General features: G+C 41.4%; 1 protein-coding gene across 1 annotated transcript in view; it reads left to right on the top strand.

Annotated features, from left to right (window-relative positions):
- The window catches only part of GLIS3 (GLIS family zinc finger 3), a 226,157-nt gene that overhangs the window by 33,871 nt on the left and 169,649 nt on the right, over nt 1–22,637 (top strand). Inside the window, exons 2-3 of the mRNA XM_054987139.1 lie at nt 18,135–18,333; nt 19,795–20,908. Of these exons, the coding sequence (XP_054843114.1) occupies nt 18,135–18,333; nt 19,795–20,908 (1,313 nt within the window). The remainder of the gene's footprint in view (nt 1–18,134; nt 18,334–19,794; nt 20,909–22,637) is intronic.

Below are 22,637 nucleotides of genomic sequence, written 5' to 3'. Positions count from 1 at the left end.
TTCTCCCAGAGTCACAACTGATTTCCAGACACAGAGCAGTTCTCCTGGATAAAATGGCTCCTTTGGAAAGTGGGCTCTATGGTATTATATTCTACGGAAGTCCCTGCCCTCTTCAGGTACCACCTCCAAATTTCTAGGAATTTCCCAAAGCAGTTGGCAATCACAGAATTGGCAACCATAGACAATATACTCATCTGCCGATTCCCAGGTGCTCTCTTCTCTTGTTGTCTCAGACCCTCCCACTGCCTGAGCTAAGGAACCTTTCCAATATTTCTGAATGGAGTGTGATGTAAGTCAGTTCTTCATTAGAACATTTTCAACTACAGAGTGAAACAGGTACTATTAACAGTAGGTTCAAGGCTACATTTTACTTCGTGAGCTGTCTCGAGCACGTCACTGGAGAGGTGGCGTATACATTGTCTAAATAAATAAAATACAGACAGTAAATTGTAGCTCATATGGTTATGAATATTTTGCAGTAAGCTTTTAAGTGGTTTTCTTCTGGCTCTTCCATCTGTATCCACATGAAGTTTTGCTGTGTTAACTAGTGTATCATTTTTTAAACAGACATTTTAAAAATGTGTTTTGTTGGTTACTCTGAACCTTCTGAGAAGGCTGAACTATAAATGAAATCAAACAAAGGAGGTATGACTTAATATTGTTTAGAATGTAGAAACCAATGATTTTGTTGGAGCATCTTGTTCCACTACTTCCTTCTAGATTTTGGCTCAAATCAAACTAAAGTAGGGTTGCCTGAGCTGGCCTGGCCTGGCAACCAGTGGGATACCAGGGAGGGGTCATGGGGGTGGTTGTCAGCTGATGGCATGATGTTACATCTGGAAAAATCCAAAAGTTCCTCTAGGAATCCTCTACGAATTGGCTGAAATATTATGGGAAAGCCATAGAGTTTTCAGCAAATCTGCGAGAATCACTTTGGGGAGGGAAGTGGTGTCAGTTGTCTCTAGTTTTACCACAGAGTTTTGACCAATTCCTAGAGAGGCATATTATCACTTCTGGTGACGTCATCATGATGTCAACTGATGATCATTATTTTATTTTATTTTTCTCCTGCTGCTGCTCAAAGGACTGGTAACCCTATGCTAAAGTTAGTTGTCACTACGTTCTATATAAACCAATAGAACAAGTTAGCCACAACAAGATTAAGTCCCATTGCTCTTAGTGGAACAATCACAAATAACTTTAGCAGCATTGGATCATTAGCTATATTATTATTAGCTATATTTTTGAGAATTTTGTTACTTTCTGGAATGACATTATTAGAACTGTCTGTAACACATTTCATACTTCTAAAAGCCCATAAACTTTTGTCACATTTCCCCCATTTTAATCAATACTAAATCTCTGCATCTTTACACCTTTACTACCCCCTCCCACACTTTATATGTGACATATTTTATGGACACTTCTGGTACAGGATGCCAGACCAGTTGGGTTATAGGAAGGCAAAAACGTTACTGGATTTTGCAGTAACACCATCCTGTGAGGCATAAAAGTCTTTTGTAAAAAGAAGATTTATGTGAAATTTATATGTCCTGAGTTGCAGCAATTAAGTAACTAAAAATCTGTATGCAAGCCACATTCTTGAAAGATTATTGTGGAATATTGTTGCATGTCAGAAATGACGGAGGCTTAGATATTAACTAACTACAGAGGAGAAAAAGTAAAATAGGCAGGCTCAGGAATGAGGAACTGGACAGATTAAAATATTTCTGTAAAGTATTTTGCAGTTTGCACTTGTTAATTATTAATGCTTAATTATTGGTGAAAGACAGTTTTGATTTATATGTAACATGTCAGTTTGAAACGAAACTTGTCATTTGCAGGTTCTGGTGGTATGTTCTCATGGATTTCATAAGGGTGACTCCTGAATGGTTCAGATGTGGTTGAGGTTAAAATTATGTTTTCCCACACATTTTTAAAATCCCATTAGAAAGAGTAAAGTTTTCCTAGTGAACTAAGACGTCACTCCTAAGCAGGAAGTTCTTATCAGGAAGGTAATCCATTTTAAATTCAGTCTCTATAAGTACCTAGCGGCTCCATACCAGGGCAAGCCTGAAAGGGATTTTCCTCACAGTTTCTTTTCATCATATATATATGTGTAGTATCAGAAAAAAAAGACTGTATGGGGCTTTGTATACTGACATCCACTCCCTTCTAACCATATGGGGAGAAAACTGATGCTGAATGGAAAATAAATCCAGGCTGCAGAATGTCTGGCTGAACTTGTTATAACCTTGTTTAGGATGATTCTAACATTCTAAAATGACTTTTGTAATATGCTGTCTGACTCTTAAAGTCCCAAAGAAACCAAAGGAAATTAGTGTGATCCCATTGCTGACTTCAACCCATTGGCAGGAGACTGGATTGCTGATAATCCTCCTGTACCAACAGAACATAAAGAAAATACTGATATAATGAGTCTACACCGGTGTAACAATACTCATGTGTCAGTGGAAGCTGCTGCTGGCAGAACCTTTATGCCGGGAGGATATAGCAGTATAACATAGGTAAAGGTGGGCTGAGCAGAGTCATGGTGTAAGTTAAAAAAAAAATTCAAAAGGAATCCAGGGCAGAGTGTAACACCAACAGACTGCATGTTGTGAACCATTCATATTAAAGTCAGTGACTACCTTCTTCCATGTAGTCACAGTGAAGAATATAAGGTAGGATACTCATATTTTCCTATCTTTAAAAAAACCCAGAAGATGAATGGTTACAATAACGCAATATTCCATGATGTTGATCTATCCTAGTCCTGCGGCAATAACCCTTCAGCCCCAGCATGGAGATCTTTGCCTATTATTGCTAAATAAACACTCATGTTGAGAGCCAGTGTGGTGTGGTGTGTAGAGTGCCAGACTAAGATCTGGGAGACCCAGATTCAAATTTCTACTTTGCTATGGAAGCTCACCGAGTGACCTTGGGCTAGCCATACAGTCTCAGCTTAGCCTACCTCACAGGGTGGTTATGGGAATAACGTGAAGGAGAGGAGAACAATGAAAGTTGCTTTGGGTCCCTGTTGGGGAGAAAAGTGGGGTATAAATGAAGTCAAATAAAATGTCCTATTTTTCCTTTTAAGATGATAGCCAGGGCGGACTTCCGGTTTGGGATCCATGGAGGTCTAACGCAGCTCCATTTGCGGAGCTGACCGGACTGCCGTTTTAACCGGCCGGAGGGGTGAAAATAACCCGCGGCCGACTGCTCTCAGGCGGGGAGCAGGCAAAGAACGCTCAAGACCCTAGGGTGAGCTAGATCTCGGACGAGGGGGGGCTCTACTCAAGGAGTCTCCCCCCCGATCCTTGAGGTCCCACCTTGCGACGGGTCGGCTATAATCTCTGCGGCAGTTTTGGGGCCAATTCGGCTGGCATAAGACCTACATACCCAAGCTTCGATCGGGGAGGGAAGTCGAGAGGAGAATTTAAGATCGAAACAGCGATTACAACCCGAGAAAGCTGAAGAGAAGGTAAAGATCGCTATCTCTTGAAACGGGACAGATTGATAAAAACAGAGAGGAAAGAAAGTAGATTTTTAAACTGCAACAGACTAGTGAAAAGGAGGTGAAGACTCGGCAGGAGTTGTATTTTAAAAGAGACTAAATTTAAAGAAGTTATTGCAAGAATCGGACTATTGTTTTGAATACCTGTGGTTTTGGAGCTGTGGGAAAAAGACACCATCGCGAGACCTGCTGTGGGAAGACGGGAGACAGGAAGTGCGTAACAACAATAGAGTGGCTGGAGGGAAGCGGCCCTTGCCGACGGACAGGAAGTAGGGAATCGCCATTTTTGAAAGGGGAAGGGTCGCGGCTTCAGCGGAAGAGGAAGTAGGCCATCTTGGATTACAATAACATAGAGAAACCATAGAGAAAAGACGCCCGACATTTTGGATACAAAAAAATTAATTTTGGCAAAGATTGGGACATTTGAAAAAAAGGAAAACGTTTAAATATACGCCACGGAGCTAAGGAAGAGAGCAGATTCGTGGGAGCGAGCTAAAGCAAGCCCCACGATGTCGAAAAAAGAGTGGCAATCGGCAATAGAAAATTTGGACAAAAAACTTATAGACATGATGAAAGAACTTAAGGACACGAAATTGGAGCTTATTAAAGAGGTCAAAGAAGTTACACAGACAGTAAAGTCGGAGCTGTCAGAAGTGAAAAAAGGCGTGGAAACGATTAGTAGTGAATTACAAGGAACGCAGCAGAGAGTTAAAACAGTAGAAGACGCGATGGAGAATTTAATAGACACGCAACAAACAGAGATGAGACTGGTGAAGGGGAGGATGTCAGTTGCAGAAACTAAACACATGGAGAAGCAGCTTCGTTTTCGTGGCCTGCCAGAGGTGGAAGGGAAGTCAGCGCAAGAACAGATGACTGAGGTGTTGGCTGATTACCTGGGGAAGGAGGAGGAGGAAATTGTGGCTATCCTAGATGTGGCGTACCGTGTGAACTCGAGAATTGCAACCCAGAGGAAACTGCCAAGGGATGTGATTGTGCAGTTTACAACTAGAAACATGAAAGAGAGGATTGTGACAAAACAATTTCAAGATCCATTGGAGATTGATGGCAAGACGATTATCATAATGAAGGAACTGCCCAGATCAGTGTTACTGGACAGGAAAAAATATAGAGTGCTAATTCAGACTTTGAAGGACATGAATATTAGATATAGATGGGAGTTACCGGAAGGAGTGTCCTTTGAGTTTGGAGGGGCAAAAAAACGCATCAGATCTGAGCGGGAGATGGAGAGATTTATCAAGGACAATGAAAAAGACTTACCAACAAAACCATGAATATGGAGTGTAAAGTATTATCTTGGAATGTAAATGGACTAAACTCACCGAATAAGAGGAAAAATATTTTTCATTGGCTACTAAAACAAAAATGTGATATTGTTTGTTTGCAGGAGACCCATATTAGAAAACAGGATGTAAAATATTTAAAATCTGGAAAATTGGGCAAAGAATTTGTAGCGGCCTCAAACACGAAAAAAAGAGGAGTGGTGTTGTACATAAAAGAGGAGCTGCAGCCAAAATTTGTTATGAGAGATGTTGAAGCTAGATTTGTAGCAGTGGAATGTAATTGGAATTTAAAGAGAGTGTTGGTAGTCGGACTTTATGCACCTAACGGTGCAAAGGAAAGCTTCTTTGAGGATTTAAGGAAGCACTTAGACGATCTTGTATATGACCAGATAATTCTTGCTGGAGACTTCAATGGAGTGACAGATTTGGAACTAGACAAAAAGACTACAACAGCACAAAAGAAAAGAGGACTATTGCCAAAGCTTTTTTTTGAGTTGATTCAACAAGAGACTCTCGAAGACGTATGGAGGAGAGAATATCCTAAAACCAAACAGTTTACTTTTTATTCTGCAAGGCATCTTACATTATCAAGAATTGATATGATCTGGGCCTCAAAGGACTTAGCGTTATGGACTAAGGAGGTAGAAATAATGCCGATGGTAGGCTCAGATCACAATCCAATTATGTGGAAATTTGGAAAAAGGAGAAAAAGGAAAGCCTGGAGAATAAATGAGGACTTGTTACAGGAAAGTGAGAATATGGAAATATTGAGAAGAGAGACAAAGTTTTTTATACAATACAACGTGAATAAAGAAGTACCAACCAGTAAAGTTTGGGACGCGTACAAGGCGGTTGTAAGGGGCATACTAATGGACTTAAATGGCAGAGCAAGGAAAAAGAAAGAGGAGAAAAGACAAGAGATTGAGGAGAAAATAAAGGCCAAAGAAGCACAGTTAAAAAAGAGACCAGGGAAAAAGAAAATACATCAGGAAATCAAAATTCTTCAAGAACAGTTAACAGCAATGAGTAATAAAGAATTGGAGTGGAACCTTAAAAGACTGAATCAAAAAGCTTTTGAGGGTGCTAATAAACCTGGGAAATATTTGGCATGGCAATTGAAGAAGAAAAGGGAAAAGAAAATAATAAATAAAATCTGTGAAGAAAATAAAACGTACCTGGAGCAGACTACCATTAGTAGAGCCTTTTATAAATTCTATGCTAAGCTGTATAATAAAAAAGAAGTAACCAAAGAATCAATAGCATCATATTTGGAGAAAACCAAACTTCCAGAGATCTCGGAAGCTTGGAGAAATAAGTTGAACAATGAAGTAACTGATGAGGAAATAAGTAAGGCAATACAATCCGCAAATCTAGGAAAGGCGCCAGGGCCAGATGGACTTACGGCTAAATTTTATAAGACAATGGCCAACGAACTGGCACCATTCCTAAAAGAGGTGATGAACGGAGTTTTCAGGGATCAAAGAATTCCAGACACTTGGAGCGAAGCGAATATATCATTGATCCCAAAAGAGGGCCAAGATCTGACTAACGTGAAAAATTACAGGCCTATATCATTACTTAACAATGATTATAAAATTTTTGCGAAGATATTGGCGGAGAGACTGAAGGGGTGGCTCTCGGAAGTCATAGAGGAAGAACAAGCAGGCTTTTTGCCGGACAGACAAATAAGAGACAATTTAAGGACAGTGATCAATGCTATTGAATACTATGACAAGCGTTGTGATAAAGAGGTTGGTTTCTTCTTTGTAGACGCTGAAAAAGCGTTTGACAATTTAAACTGGGATTTTTTGTTTGCCACTATGGAAAAGCTACAACTGGGAGAAAGATTCATCAGAGCAATTAAAGAAATTTATAGAGACCAGACTGCAGCAATTGTAGTGAATGATGAACTGACCAAGAAATTGACGATTAGTAAAGGAACAAGACAAGGTTGCCCGTTATCTCCATTGTTGTTCATTTTAGTATTGGAGATTCTGATGATACAAATACGACAAGATGAGGAAATACGAGGAATAAAAATAAAGGACTATTCATACAAGGTTAGAGCATTTGCAGATGACATAATGTTAATTGTAGAAGATCCATTGGAGAACATGCCAAAAGTGATAGATAAGATCAAGGAGTTTGGTGACTTGGCAGGTTTCTTCATTAATAAAAAGAAGTCAAAGATATTATGCAAAAACATGACTAAGCAGAAACAACAATTGTTAATGGAAATAACGGACTGTGAAGTAACTAGTAAGGTGAAATATTTGGGAGTTGAGCTGACTGCAAAAAATATAGATTTGTTCAAGAACAATTATGAAAAATTATGGACTCAGATAGAGAGAGACTTGATCAAATGGAATAGACTGAATTTGTCATGGCTGGGCAGGATTGCAGCAGTTAAGATGAATGTGTTACCAAGAGTAATGTTTTTGCTACAGACAATACCAATCATCAGAGACTCTAAACAATTTGAAAAATGGCAGAGGAAAATATCAGATTTTGTTTGGGCAGGCAAGAAGCCTCGAGTGAAAGTAAAAGTTCTACAAGATGCAAAGGAAAGAGGCGGAATGCAACTGCCCAACCTGAGACTTTATCATGATGCAATCTGCCTAGTTTGGTTAAAAGAGTGGATGACATTAAAGAATAAGAAACTATTAGCCCTAGAGGGATATAAAAAAATTTTTGGATGGCACGCATACTTATGGCATGACAAAGTAAAGGTCAACTCGATGTTCCTGCATCATTTTGTAAGGAGAAGTTTATATACAATCTGGAAGAAGTACAGAATTTACCTACAAGAAGGAACCCCCTGGTGGGTGGTTCCATACGAGGTGATAGATCCGAGAGCTGTTGATAATGAACAACAATGTTTAACGTACAAAGAAATAACTAAAACTGAAGCATCTAAACTTAGAATAAAGACGCAAGAGGAACTATCACCTAACTATGATTGGTTCCAGTACAGACAGATTAGAGACTTATACAATTCGGATTCTGCAAAAGGGGGCATACGAACAGAGAACTCGGAACTAGAGCAGACCCTTCTTAAAGAAGACAAGAAAAGAATATCCAAGGTATACCAAGTACTGTTGAAATGGTATACCGAGGATGAGATAGTTAAAACACAAATGGTGAAATGGGCTATAAACTTTAATAAAGAAATAACAATGGAGGCATGGGAATACTTGTGGAAAACTACAATGAAGACAACGACATGTATTAATATTAAAGAGAACATTTTCAAAATGATTTATCGTTGGTACATGACACCAAAGAAGATTGCGCTAGGGAACTTGAACACTTCTAATAAATGCTGGAAATGTAGGAAGCATGAGGGCTCCCTCTATCATATGTGGTGGTCGTGTGAGGTAGCTAGGCAGTTCTGGGGGGAAATAATAAGAGAAATGAGTGAAATTTTACAGTTTCAAATAAATAAGAACCCAGAACTCCTGCTGCTAAACTTGGGAATGGAGGGAATTCCAGCCCATCATAGGACGTTGATATTTTATATGACTGCAGCAGCTAGACTTTTGTATGCGCAGAAATGGAAAGTACAAGAAGTGCCAACTATTGAAGATTGGATCTACAAATTGCTGTATATGGCTGAAATGGATAAGATGACAAGAAAACTGAGAGATCTGGACTCAGGGCAGTTTAACACAGACTGGGAGAAGCTGAAACAATATCTGGAGAAGAAGTGGGAGGTGGGAGGAAAACTGTGGCAGTTTGAGAACTACTGAAGTACAATAAAAGTATAAAAGAGAGGGGTGACTTTACCGGGGGAGGAAGAGAAATGTGAATTTATAAGCAGTTAGATTAATTAATTGATTGAGATATATATAGTTATGTAAAGGTTAATTGATAGAATATTGATAGAGAATAATTAACGGTTTAAACATGAGGATTGAGTAATTAACAATATTTTTTTTTTTATTACTTGATAAGACTTATATGCACCAAACTGAATGTATAGAAGAGTTAAAACGACTGATTATGTGATGAGTTATATAGAAATACTATAAAAAGAAGAAATGATTAATATATAGAGAACAAATCAAATTGTTTGATTTAAATGTGGGAAATTTTTATGGTTTATGATATATAGAAATATTTAAAACTGGAAAATGGGATAAATTGTTTATCTAAAGAAGTATAGTTTGGATGTATAATAAGTAAAAGAGTTAAAGATGTACTGCTTAATATAATGGAGAATATATATTTGTTTTAGACAGAGGAAGTTAATAGAAGTAAGGGAAAAGGGACAGAGGGTGGGAAAGCTGTTGGAAGTCAACAAAAGGGGGGGAAAGGGAGGGGGTTAGAAACGAAAAATTAGGGGAAAATTGAATGTAATGGAATGTAAAAATATTAATGTTCTAACCCAATAAAATTTTTTTTAAAAAAAAAAAAGATGATAGCCAGGGCATATGGACCAGAGCTTTAGCCAAGCAAGAATTCCAACAAAAGACCCTACAATCAATGAATTATTGTCTCAAATTCTGCCTATGTCTAGTAGATTGCCATCTGGCAAGTCCCTGGTATCAGGTGAGTGTGGCAGGATGAGAATCATGGAGGATTAGGTGGCTGTAATTCTCAATTTTATTTATTTAAAGTATTTATTTATACCCCATGAAAACATGATCGGCAGCAATTAAAACACTAAAAACACATAAAAACACAACAGAAGAGCCATAAAAATCAACCAGTGTAAAACTGTTAAAAGTAACATCAGCTAAAACAGGTAATAATGATAGCCTCTAGGCCTGGAGCCTCAGGAAGGAAGCATGTAGTCATTTGGTCATGTGTATAGTTCGAAGGCACATGATTAAACAACCTTTTTAAAACTAAGTGGGTCTGGGTTTATTTACTGTCTAGGTTGCAGACTTTCTTGGAAGAAAAGAAGGATGTAAATGTAACAGATAATTTAGACTTACTGCTTTTTCCATCCACAGAGGTGATGGGCCCATTAAGATGGTCCATCCCAGGTATCTAATAGATCCTGATGGATTCCTGTTGGCACTTGGAGATTTTCCCACCTTGGGTGCTCTCTGAAATAGGGAAATGGCCTGGGCTGTTGATGCAATTGCCCCGAAGAACCCTCTCCTCCTAGACAGAGCCAAGCAGTCTTCCTGGTTTACAGGGGAATTGATGGCATTGAAATGGATGAGACGATGACTAGAGCACCACTAGCAGAAAACTTGGAGGAAGACTGATCGAATGCAGCATACAGCTCACATTAGAGCCTATTTTGTGGCTGTGATGGTGGCAAAAAGGCAATATTTCTTCATCACTGTTACACCTATACATAATCAACCAGCTGAACTGTTTCATGTGGTTCAGGGGCTGTTACATCATAGCTCCACGGAACTGGACTCTTATCACACAATGGCCTACTTATTATGCAGTTTGCTACTTACTATGCAGACAAAATCGCTCAAATCTGCTCTAAATTAGATGCTGGTGTAGATGCATGTTCAATTGATGTACCTTTGGCACCTGCTTGTCTAATCTGTATGGATACCTTTCAGCATATGGGGCCCAAGGATGTGGATGAGATCCTTGGAGAGATACCTGCCACTTGTGCTCTCAACCCTGGTTGATAAAAGCTGCCAGAGAGAGACTGGCTGAGTAGGTAAGGGGAGTGGTAAATGCCTTGAGACTGGGAGTCGTGCCACCTGTGCTCAAGGCAGCAGTGATTAGACCTGTTCTGAGGGGGGGGGATCCCTTGAACCATACTACGTTGCAGAACTTCCTACTAGTCTCCAATCTTCCATTTTTGGGAAAGATGTTTCTCAGCTCCAGGAGTTTTTGAAACCGACTGATTTTATGGACCCATTTCCATCTCGCTTCCTGCCAGGATTTGGAACAGAGACTGCTTTCCTTGCTTTGGTTGATGACCTCTACCAAAAACTAGACAGGGAGAATATGTCTCTGCTTGTTCTGCTGGATCTCTCTGCTGGTTTTTGATACTGTCAGCCATAGTATCCTATTGAATTGCCTTTTGGCATTAGGACTAAGGGATGCTGAGGATGCTGTTGATGTTTTGAACTGGTGCTTGGAGTCAAGTAAAGGGTTGGGTGCAGGTGAACAAGCTGAAACTTAATCCTGACAAGGCAGAGGTTTTCTAGGTTAGTAGAAAGACATACCAGGGACCTGAGATCTCTCCTGCCTTGGGTGGGGTTATACTCCCCTTGAAAAGCCAGGTTCACAGCTTGGGAGTGCTTCTTGACACAGCAGTCACATTTGAAAACCAGGTAGATGCAGTGATTCAAAGGGCTTTTGCCCAATTTTGACTGGTGTATCAGCTGTGCCTGTTCCTGGGTCAATCAGATCTGGCCACAGTGATCCATGCCTTAGTTATATCTAGACTGGACTATTGCAATGTGCTGTACCCTTGAAGAGTATTTGGAAGCTTGCAGGTAGTGCAAAATGCTGTGGCTAGACTGCTGCGTGAGGCCAGCTGTTGGGAACACATGACCCTGATATATAATAATTACACTGGCTATCGATCCACTCCTGAGTCCAATTCAAAGTGTAGGTTCTATCCTTTAAAGCCCCACATGGCTAGAGAGGCTTGTATTGAGAGGCTTTTGTTCCAGTGTTTTCCCAAAGACTCTAGTACATTTTCTTTGAGTATTCTTTTACTCTTTTTGGTTTCTAGAAGGCTGGTTCCCTCTTTCCAGTACCAAAACTCCTCTTGGAACACCAGTACTCATCTTGAGTTTTTAAACTGACTCTTAAGGTTCCTTCAACGCCCTCAAACTGCCGTCTGCTCCTGGCCTCTCCTTTTCTTGGTTGGCTCAGGAGGTGCCTGCAGCTCAGTCCTCTTTGGTGCCAGTTTCTCCTGTACCCTGAGCGAGTCCTCACCCCTGGAGGCTTCCCTAGAGGTCCCTGGTTGTGCTTCTTGCTGTTCTGATTGCTGTTCCACCAGGGGCGCAGAGGCTGGCTCCTCCCGCTCCTCGTCCTCCTCATCTTTACCACCCTCAATGGTGCATGGTAAGACAGTGGACATGGTAGGCTGAGGCTGGCTCATAACACCGAGTCCTTTAGCTGTTTGTACAGTGCTTCTAAGCTTTTAAAAAGTACAGTTCGTCACAATGATATTATTTAGGACTGTTTTTAATTAACTTATTTTTCTTCAGTCACTGGCAGTCTTAAACTGTGTTTAAATTCTGGGTGTTTCGTATATTTTTATTATTGTTATTTATTATAGTTATTTTATTTATCTTGTAAGCCACCTTTAGTTCCTACATGGTAGAAACATGGCTAATAGTTATTTTAAACAAACTCATAAATAGTTTCTATTCTGACTGTAGGGCTGCCAGGTCCCCTAGTGGGGCAGGAGATCCCCCCCACTCCCAGCCTCTGCCTCCCCATCATTCACCTGGCCAGCAGGGGGAAAAGGCCCAGGGGATGGGCTCGAGAAGCAAAAGATGTCCTGGACCAGCACGCAGTAGCAGTCTCCTGCTGGTTGCAATGATGTCACTTACAGACATATTTATTCACAGAATATATAGTATGTTTAAGTCAGTCTACAGCATCAGAGAACAATAGTTGCTGTATATACTATAAACATATATAATACTTTCAATGAACTATACACGTCTAATTTTTCTCCTATAATAAGAAATTCAATAAAATGTAACTGTCCAAATATACAGTTTATCCCATTGAAACTATATCTGCCCAAATAATATACTCTTCTTGGCCACTTACCTGGTCAGCGGGGGCTGGGGGGGAGGAATGGGGAACAGGCCCAAGAGGCAAAGAAACTCCAGGGTAAGTGTGCAGTGGGTGCGTTTCCTGGAGGGCGTGATGACATCACTTCCGCAAGTGGCATCATTGAGCCTGGCAGTGGGCATACTCCTTTGCTTTGCAGGGGCCAATTTTGGACCCCAACAGGTTGAATTAGCACCGTGCAAAGTGCTGGAGCACACATACTGCCAGCACGATAACGTCACTTCCCAGAAATAATGTCATCATGTCAGTGACACCCATTAAGTGCTACCCCCCCCACCAAAGGGCATAGGAATAGGGTTTTCAGGTTCCTTGACTCTCCCGTCGGGAGATTGGGAGCCTGGCACCTACCTCACTGCTGCCCGAGTTCCTTGCTTCACATGTGCGCTGTGCACGTGTGCTCCCAGCTTGTGTGATAATGTCACTTCCTGGAAGTGACATCATTGCGTGGGTCAAAGGGTGGCCTGGGAGTGTTCCCACGCTCACCAAGGCCCACTGCAGGGCACGATTCAGCCCCAAATGGGCCCAATGTAGGCCACATTTCAGCTTGAATAGAACCATTGTGGGCATGGGAGCACGCTGCGCTGCCCGGAGGCATACGCTGCCACCTGGAGGGGTGACCTGGGGAGCGCGCCCCCACCAGCCAAATTAGTGGGCATGGAGGGAAGGGGGGGAGCAGGGGATCCCCTGCCCTGGGTGGGGGAATGGTGCCCCTATATAAGGATCTTGAAACCCATATCTCTTGTTTTCTTTCCCACTAAATTACATGCCAGATCACAATGGCTTGCTGTAGTAGTTATCAGTTTGCCTTAGCCCTTTGACCCCATGTCTCTCTTTTGCAATAAGCTAGTTTCCCCTCACAAATACATTAATACAAACATATTGTATACAATGTATTGTCGAAGGCTTTCACGGCCGGAGAACGATGGTTGTTGTGGGTTTTCTGGGCTGTATTGCCGTGGTCTTGGCATTGTCAGGAACTACAACGTCAGGAACTACAATGCCAAGACCACGGCAATATTGTATACAGTTTTTGACCATCGTCCCTGTGGGATCATGAGTTCTGCAGTAGAACTTGACCTCTTCTCCTAGGGAGCATGTGCCTATGGATTCCACAGACTTCCCACTGGGCTATGAAGAAGGCTGGCTGCTATGATTCCTTCACTTTCTAGACCTGACTTTTCTTGGAAAAGGTTGTTTGCAGAGTACTGCCACTCTTCCTGTTGTCCTGCTGTTGGCTGTGTTGGGCTTCAAGTGAATGCCTGCAGAGACTGTGGTTGGAGATGTCAGTTGCTACCCTTCTATAAGCTGTGCTATGGAGATGTTTGATAAGGGAGGAACTGTGGGCTTTTCTTGGCAGTGTACTTGTGCATTATGTATGTGAGGGAGCATGTATTAATTAGGGTGAGATCACTGTTATGTTGTGCCATCTTTACATATTGATCAGCATCTTCCATGCATGGTGAATGGTTTTTCTCCATCACATTGTTGTAATTAGTGAGCAACTTTTTCCGGCTGTGCCAAAACTGGTGGGTCTGCCGATGTTGCTGCATCATCTCTCATTTCACTGGACAGCTATTCTTGTACATTCTGTTTTGTTTCTGAGTTAGATGCTGGAAGTGCATAGGATCAGGCTGAAATTAAGCTTTGGCACAAGACTATATGACCAGCCAGTTAAACATTTAACAATGCATTTAGTTCCATTGATTTAAATGTGATTCGGCATGTCTGACCTAGTCTAGATTACATGTATTGTTTTGGTTGGTGTTTCTAAGCTGCATACAAAAAATTGTACGTCTGAGGGCTGATTTAAATGTGATGGTGATGATGTGGAAACTGTTCACAAATGTTTAACTGTGATAGAGATCTATATGGCTGTCGCACATTTAAAGGGTTCTTAACTCACACAAACACAGTTTTATGTTACCTTTTATGGAGTTATTTGTTTCTCTTTAAAATGGTTGTAGAGTGTCTTGAGATAGTTCAGACAAATGTAAAACTCGCATAGATGTTGTATGATCCCACAACTTGAAATATGTAGTTCTCCCTAGCATTATTTATGTATTTCCTGCCTTTAAGCTCCCTGTAGATAGGGGGTTACATGGGTCAAAATTGTGAGGCTGTGTTAAAGGTTCCCTCATTGATAATATTCTTGCCATTTTGGCATTTAACTCCCAATGAGCTCATTTTTAAGTAAAGAGAAGCTGCCTAATTATGTGATTTCAAATGTTCATTTTGACATTTTGATGCTGTCGCAACCTCTAAAAGAAACCTGATAACCTCACTGTCACATTAAATTAATATTGTTATTTAACATTTGAGATAGCATTTAAGTGAAAACAGTTTCACTTAAATTAATATTGTTATTTAACATTTGAGATAGCATTTAAGTGAAACTGTTTTATCATGCTGAAAGTCTCTGTATATATTTACCAAATTTCTGTGTTTTTCTTTTTTACTACTGTGTGTTTTAAAAACAAGTTTAAATAGCTAAACTATGCCCTTTTATCTAGTCCAATTCTCTTTTTTTCAAGTGTACACAGAATTCGAAAGTTTTCAAAAGACCAACGTAATTTCAAATGACAATTGGCTTCTTCTTTTGTTGAAGCATCAACTTTTCCCAACCGTGCCAAAACTTAAACTTCATTATCTTCTGCGGTGCTGACTATTCAAACACTGTCTTAACTGGGGAACATGTCCTGTTTCTGTATAAACATTATTAAAGCATAAGCATAAATCTTCTGCACTCTTCCTCAATCACCCTGACAAACCTCACAAAAATACAGGGCCATTTCATATCCTTTTTAGTGTGTACACTTCTACTTTTGCATAGTCATAAGGGGCAAACTACACAATATGATCACACATCTCTCAAGATGTAGCCATGGGGTGAGCAGCAGAAGCAGAAATAGATATAATAACCAGTGGTGCCATCAAGGACGACTCTTGAGGTGGAAGTTCATGGCCTCAGCTCCTCTCCAATTTCCTCCAAACGATTTTCAATCCTTTTCCCAGTGATCTTCAGCCAGCATGTAGTTTGCCTTTTCACCACTACTGCACACTGAGTCAATATTTTTTTATCACACTATCCTTTACCCACCCACCCCCTGCCCAAGATCTCTTTCCCTTCTAGTCCCTACCAGTTCAGACCTTTATCAGCATATATTTAAAGTTAGGGTTTTTTAAATTCCAGTTTGCATCACCTTGCGCTGACCTACAATGAAATTTATTTTCCGCAGTTGCTCATTCATCTAATTTAGAGAGATGCTCCTGGAGCTCTTTACAATCTGCTTTGCTTTTCACTATCCTAAATAAGTTGATACTATCAATAAACTAGGCCACTGCACTACCCACCCCTAATTCCAGATCCTTTATAAACAAATTAAATTGCCGTGCCCTAATACTGATCCTTGTGTGACCCCACTGCTTACATCTCTCCAATGCAAGGACTATCCATTTTTTCAACACTCTGCTTTCTGTCATTGAACCAATTTTTGAAAGACGATAGGATAAAGGGCTGTGTGCTGTAGTGGGTGTTGCTGGTGAAGGCTTGTATGTACTGCTACTTCATGAAACCATTTTTTCTGTAAATCTGTACAACCTCTTTGAAAATATGTTGCAAAAAGGTCTTCTGGTGTCACTGGGGTCTTTCGAAATAGCGATCGGTTATTCATGAAGACAGCTTTAAAATATTTCCCCAGATTTTACTGTGAAGCAGTTCAGAAGAATTATAATATACTAAGCCAGTTTAATGGGAAATTGCAGCATTTCTCTTCAGATTTGGGTTAAAAGAAACTTGAAAGGTGCTTGTAATTTATTTGTAATCTTACTGGCTTGTGCATTGATCCATTCAGATTGCAGAAATTATCACAAATTATTCTGACTAACAGTAATTATTTTAATGTGAAACTTCCGGTATAGGACAGATTTATTATCGTTTAATATGAGACACCTCATGTTGAAATTAAAAGAATGCCTACTCCTCTATTTTGACATAAAGACTCTTTGTATACAGAGTCTTTACGATCTTTCTGGATAGTCATTAATAACAATAATCACCAGCGTGGAGGGTGATTTAAACTTTAAAATCCCCCCTTGCTCCAGCTGACTGGTGCCAGTCAGCTGGAGCAAGGGGGGGAGTTTAGATGCCAGCAGGGCAATTTAAACTCCCCCCCCCTTGTGGGGGGTGGCTGCACCCTGCATGATGTCACCACCATGTAGTCCCAGGAGCACCCGCGCACTTCATGCGGGCGCACGTGGTACCAGGGGCACCACCTCCTTTCAGGAGTTGCCCTGTGTGCTGCCAGCCACTGAGTTCCACTACCTCTTTTCACAGGAAAAAAGCCCTGATTGCTGGACACCTATGCGTTTGTGGAGCTTTGGTCCCAGAAAACTTTCCACACATTTTATTCTGTCCTTTGTCTATATATCCCAGAAATAAATTCCTCGCTGAAATCTTTAAAAGTATAGATTCTTCTCCTATGGTAGAGAAATTAATTGTTCTTATTTCTGATTCAGATCAGTATGTTTCTTATAAAGTGGCACAGTTTACCTTGGCTGCTGAGAAAATAATTTTATTATTTGTGGCACTTTGTCCACATTTTTCTTGTGTGCCTCAATTGGAATGGCCTTTGGCCTCACACAATATACAGCAGTATTTGAGTCCAGTGGCACCTTGGAGATGAACAAGATTTTCAGGGTGTATGCTTTTGAGAGTCAGAGCTTCCTCTCGAAAACTTACACTCTGAAAATCTTTTTGGTCTCTAAGGTGCCACAGGAGTCAAATCTTGCTGTTCTACTGCAGACCATCATGACTATCCACTTAACAAAACACTCACTGTTTGATTCTGCCTAGTCCTCTCTTCTGATTTAAAGAATCTTTTCACATGTGGCTGGCTGTGTGATCTGTAATCTTAGTGGTCACAGGCCTGTCCACAGGTGAGATTTATGAATTACAATGTCACACATGATGATGATATAATTAATGTAGCTAGGAACTATGCCTACATCTGCAGAGACACTCTGAAAATATTACATGTTCATTGGCTAACATGTTAATGGGTCTTAGAAACTAGAAATGAAAAGAGAAGACAAACTGGTTTTTTTACCATTTAAACTAAGACATTAAAAAGGTTGTTTTTATTTTGCTTATAAACTCCAATAATTGGATTTGTAACTCAGTCAAATAATCTCTTAGAAATAAATCTTCACAAAAGTAATGAAGGACAGAACTATAAGAAACTGATAAAAAGGCATTTGTTTGTTTTATTTAACTTGCCACATTACTAGGCATTTCTTTATTGCCTTCACACTTCTTTTCCTTTTGTAATTAAGATCAATCACTTTTGCTTCCATGAATATCTTACCATAGTCCTTTGCAGTGATCTTTATACAAACATACATGAAAACATACAAGAACTACAAGCATGTAAGAAATGGAGGTGTTTAATGATTTCTAATCTGATGTTTTTTCCTCATGTCATAGATGAAAATAAGTTTAGCATGCTATGAATTTGCTAGTTTTGTCATGTGACAAAGGAATCTGAAAGCTAATTTGACTCCTTTATTTGTAGGGGGCATCGCCCATGGGCCTTGGTGCAAGACTGTTGAAACAAGCAGCTGCAACAACTTAATAGTCACCAGCAGTCCCATGATGGTTCAACGGCTGGGACCTCTGTCTCCTCCTGCAAACCAGGTCTCAACAGCATGCAGCCAAATCAGCCCTAGCTTGCAGAATGCTACAAACTCAAATATACCTCCATCAGACACAAGGTCTTCTGTTATGTTTTTTATCAGAGTTTTCTAATCTATACAGTTAAGTGTGTGTGTGGGTGTCTGCGTACATACATGGAGGGGCCATCAAGGACTCAGAGCTAAGCTAGAAGAGACAAATTACAAGAGGAGGAGTATGTGAAGGGAGTTGCAATGTTAGCCGGGAAACTGAGTTTTAAAAGAGATCGACAGGCTTTGTCAATTTCCCCTCTCTACAGATTGCTGCTCAGAAGGTTTATTTCCTCTTCACCTCTTAGAAGGGGAGGTGAAACTGACAGAGCATTTGGGAGGCAAAGAGGAAATAAACAAATCCTCTGAGGGGTGATCTTTGCTGGCTCTGTAGAGAGGGGAAATTGACAAAGCCTTCCAGTCTGTCATTTCCACAAACTTCCACAAACTGGTCTACTGGTTCGTTTGGGTCGTAAAGGGGCAGTTTAAATGGCCATTTCCCTGTGACTTGGAAGTGGCAGGTTCCTTTAAACTATCAGCTGGCTGGCGGCAGGGGGAGATCCCCCCTTACTGCCTGCCAGCTGATAGTTTAAGGGACCTGCTGCTTGCAAGCCACAGGGCCCTTTAAACTGCCCAAACCCCAGCCCCCACCCCCCCAGCCCCAGCCCCACACTTGCTCTGCGGGTCCACAGCGTCCTCCCTCTCCTCCCACGAGGGGCAGGAAGGCCGTTTTTGGCCTCTGCTGCTGCTGTGTGGGCCTTCAGGGTGGCAGAGGAAGTCAAAAATAGCCTTCCTGCTCCTCAAACGGTTGCTGGGGCAGCCATTTGAGGAGTGGGAAGGCCGTTTTCGGCTTCCTATGCCACCCTGTGGGCCCACACAGCAGCAGAAGAGGCCAAAAATGGCCTTCTGGCCCCTTGCAGGAGGAGGGGGCAGCCACCGTGGGTCAGCAGGGCAAGGTAAGTGTGGGGTTGGGGCTGGGGGGTGGGGGCTGGGGTTTGGGCAGTTTAAAGGGCCCTGCCACTTGCAAGCGGCAGGTCCCTTTAAACTATTAGCTGGCAGGCGGCGAGGGGGGGACCCCCCCCTGCCGCCTGCCAGCTGATAGTTTAAAGGGACCTGCAGCTTGCAAGGCAGGAAAGGGCCCTTTACACTGTCAAAAGCCCCTTTCCCTTCCACTGCTAAGCATCTGGAAAGGGACCTTTAAACCCCACAAACCACAAACTGGTTCGTAAAGATGCCCCAGTTCATGCCAGTTCGTGGTTCCTGGTTTGTGAAAACCCACGTACCTCATGGATCGGTTTTTTTGTGGTTTGTGCCCATCTCTAGTACACGTACAAATAATAAGTTAGCACCTACAGTTTTGAATAAGAAGCTAAAAGCCAAGAGTTAAAAGACTGATTTTAATCGCTAATCATTATTTCTGCCAGTTGTTTCATATATATGTTGATTGTTTCACATAACTTTTGAGGGCTAGATTTTGTTGCTAAGATGGCATTCTTTTTCTCTTTATTACAGGTCACTCATGTCTCGTGAATCACTGGCATCCACAACTCTAAGCCTATCAGAAAGTCAATCAATACAGAGTGTAAAACAAGAGTGGTTACCTGGTTATAGGATTCTTCCTTCTCTTCCTTCTAACCAAGGCTCCCAAAATGGCAATGAACTAGAGGACATCAGAAGTGTCCCATCTGGAACGTCCATGTCCAACAACATCTCTAACTCATTACCATCTTACTTGTTGGGTATGGACAGCAACCAAGCACCCTACCCTACTCCTCACCATTCTTCAAATAGGTCTCATTCAACCAAAAAGAGGGCCCTTTCCTTGTCTCCTTTGTCTGATGGCATTGGAATTGACTTTAATACAATCATCCGTACATCTCCCACTTCTCTTGTTGCTTATATAAATGGTTCAAGGACATCTCCATCAAATCTCTCCCCTCAACCTGAGGTCTATGGGCATTTTTTGGGAATAAGGGGAAGTTGTATTCCACAGACTTGCTCTATTCCAAATCCTCAAAAAAGGTTTCTTGTGGCTAATGGTAATGTTACCCTCCCCACTTACAGTGAAAACGGAAACAGTGAATACCAGCGCATGCAACACCTGGAGCAAAATAGCTTACAGACAGCAGTTACAAACAACATGGTCATTCAACAAGGTATGTCTGTGCTAGACAACCAATCTATGGGGATATTAAAAAGTGGACATGTGGATGGTTTTTCTGGGAGTACAATTGATGTGCCCTCTAATCTCTCGTTGGCTCCCTCCACTCTTCCTCTCCCACATGGTCCGCCACCTCCTTACCATGCACATCAACATGACCTTATAAACCATTCCCACCAGCTTTCCTTGCCACCATCAGTCAAAGGCACCATCTTAGATGAGGATGGTGAACTAGATGATTTTAATGGCAAACATTGCTGTCGATGGATAGATTGCAGTGCTACTTATGACCAGCAAGAGGAACTTGTACGGCACATAGAAAAAATCCACATAGACCAGAGGAAAGGAGAGGATTTCACTTGTTTCTGGGCTGGGTGTCCTCGAAGATACAAGCCATTTAATGCTCGTTACAAACTGCTGATTCATATGAGAGTGCATTCAGGAGAGAAGCCAAACAAATGTACGGTAAGTGTAAAATGTGTTTAATGGACAAACTGTTTAGACTGAAGCTGATACGCACAATTAGAGCAAATAATTCCTATTTTACTATTTAGTTGTCCTGAAAGGCAAGTAAACACCATGTTTTCCTTTTGTTTTCAGAGTTGCTAGGTATCTTAAATTTAGTATAAGGCCCTCTGACGACAATTTTAAATATTTTCCTTAAAAAATTACTAAACGAGCTTGGCAGGAAAAGGCATTAGGTTACTGTAGCCACAAAGCTGGCTGTAAGACAACACTCAGGGCCAATTTAGGCATGTAAGTTCACTTACAGCTCACTGCACTAGGAATCTGTCATTAGATATGAGACTAAATATGTAGTTTAGTCATAAAAATGATCTGGGGGTGGGTGGGAGGAAAGAGTAAAACTGGGACTACCGTTATGGAGAAGGAGAAGTTACCTTTCCTCTAATCAAAACCACCCATCCAGGTTGTTATTAGCAATGGTGGGGGAGAAAAGACAGGCACCCAGTCTTGCCTATCCCCTTCCCCCTTACCAGGGTCCATGGTTAATAGCAAAAGGAGAACTGGTTTTGATTGGGGAAAATGGCACATAAGGGAAGAGTTGTTAACAACAACAACAACAACAACAACAACAACAACAACAACAACAACAACAACAACAACAACATTCTATTTATAAACCGTCCTTCAGGACAACTTAACACCCACTCAGAGCGGTTTATGAAGTATGTCATTATTATCCCCACAACAAACACCCTGTGAGGTAGGTGGAGCTGAGAGAGCTCCTAGAACCTGTGACTCACCCAAGGTCACCCAGCTGGCTTCAAGTAGAGGAGTGGGGAATCAAACCTGGTTCTCCAGATTAGAGTCCCACGCTCTTAACCACTACACCAAACTGGTTCTACCTTTTCCCACAGCCCCAACCCCGATCCATCTCAAGTCCCCTTGCAACTGCTTTTTAAGACTAAACTACATATTGAATGATCCAATCACAGATCCTAAATTGCTGCTGACATCTGAAATATGAGAATCTGCATGCTGGATTTGGGTATTGAATATATCAGAGAATGTTACTGGAGAAGTATGGGGCCTCTAATCTTCTACATTTACAGCATCCTGCCCAGTGCAGTTTACCCTCCCTCACTACCTTTATGGAGTTATCAGAGGAGGCAGGGAAGGATGCCAATCAATGCAGAAAGTTAAGAAAGAGGCTTCTAGACTGTGTCACAAATCTGAAGTAGCTTAAGGCTTGAGCCATAACATGAAAATAATTCAATTTTTTTACACTCCATGGTATAATATTAATCTGTGGGTTTTGGGATGAATTAAGAATCAGATAGTTGAGGTGAGGTTTCCCATCACATAAAGCATAACTCTGCAAAGATGTCAATAGGATTTGGAGCTGCTTCAGATAGTATCACAGGTGCACTGGTTTTTGAACAGGTAGATCTTGGATTGGCTGACTCTGCCTGGCATATGTTTAATAAAGGTATTAACCTATAAAGCCCTAAATGGACTGGGACCAGTATACCTGAGGGACCGTCTCTTTCCATATACTCCCCGGAGGGTGCTGCGATCAACTGGTAAGCACCTACTGGTGGTCCAGGGAGGCTCGATTGGCCTCAATCAGGGCCAGGGCCTTTTCGGTCGCGGCCCCGACCTGGTGGAAATCTCTGTCTGAGGACACCCAGGCCTGCCAAGATCTTGTCTCCTTCTCCACCCAGGCTCTCCA

The sequence above is a fragment of the Eublepharis macularius genome, chromosome 8 (assembly GCF_028583425.1).
Source record: "Eublepharis macularius isolate TG4126 chromosome 8, MPM_Emac_v1.0, whole genome shotgun sequence".
Lineage (NCBI taxonomy): Eukaryota > Metazoa > Chordata > Lepidosauria > Squamata > Eublepharidae > Eublepharis > Eublepharis macularius.
The sequence above is the reverse complement of the archived record's forward strand: the minus strand, read 5'-3'. Positions and strand labels throughout refer to the sequence as shown.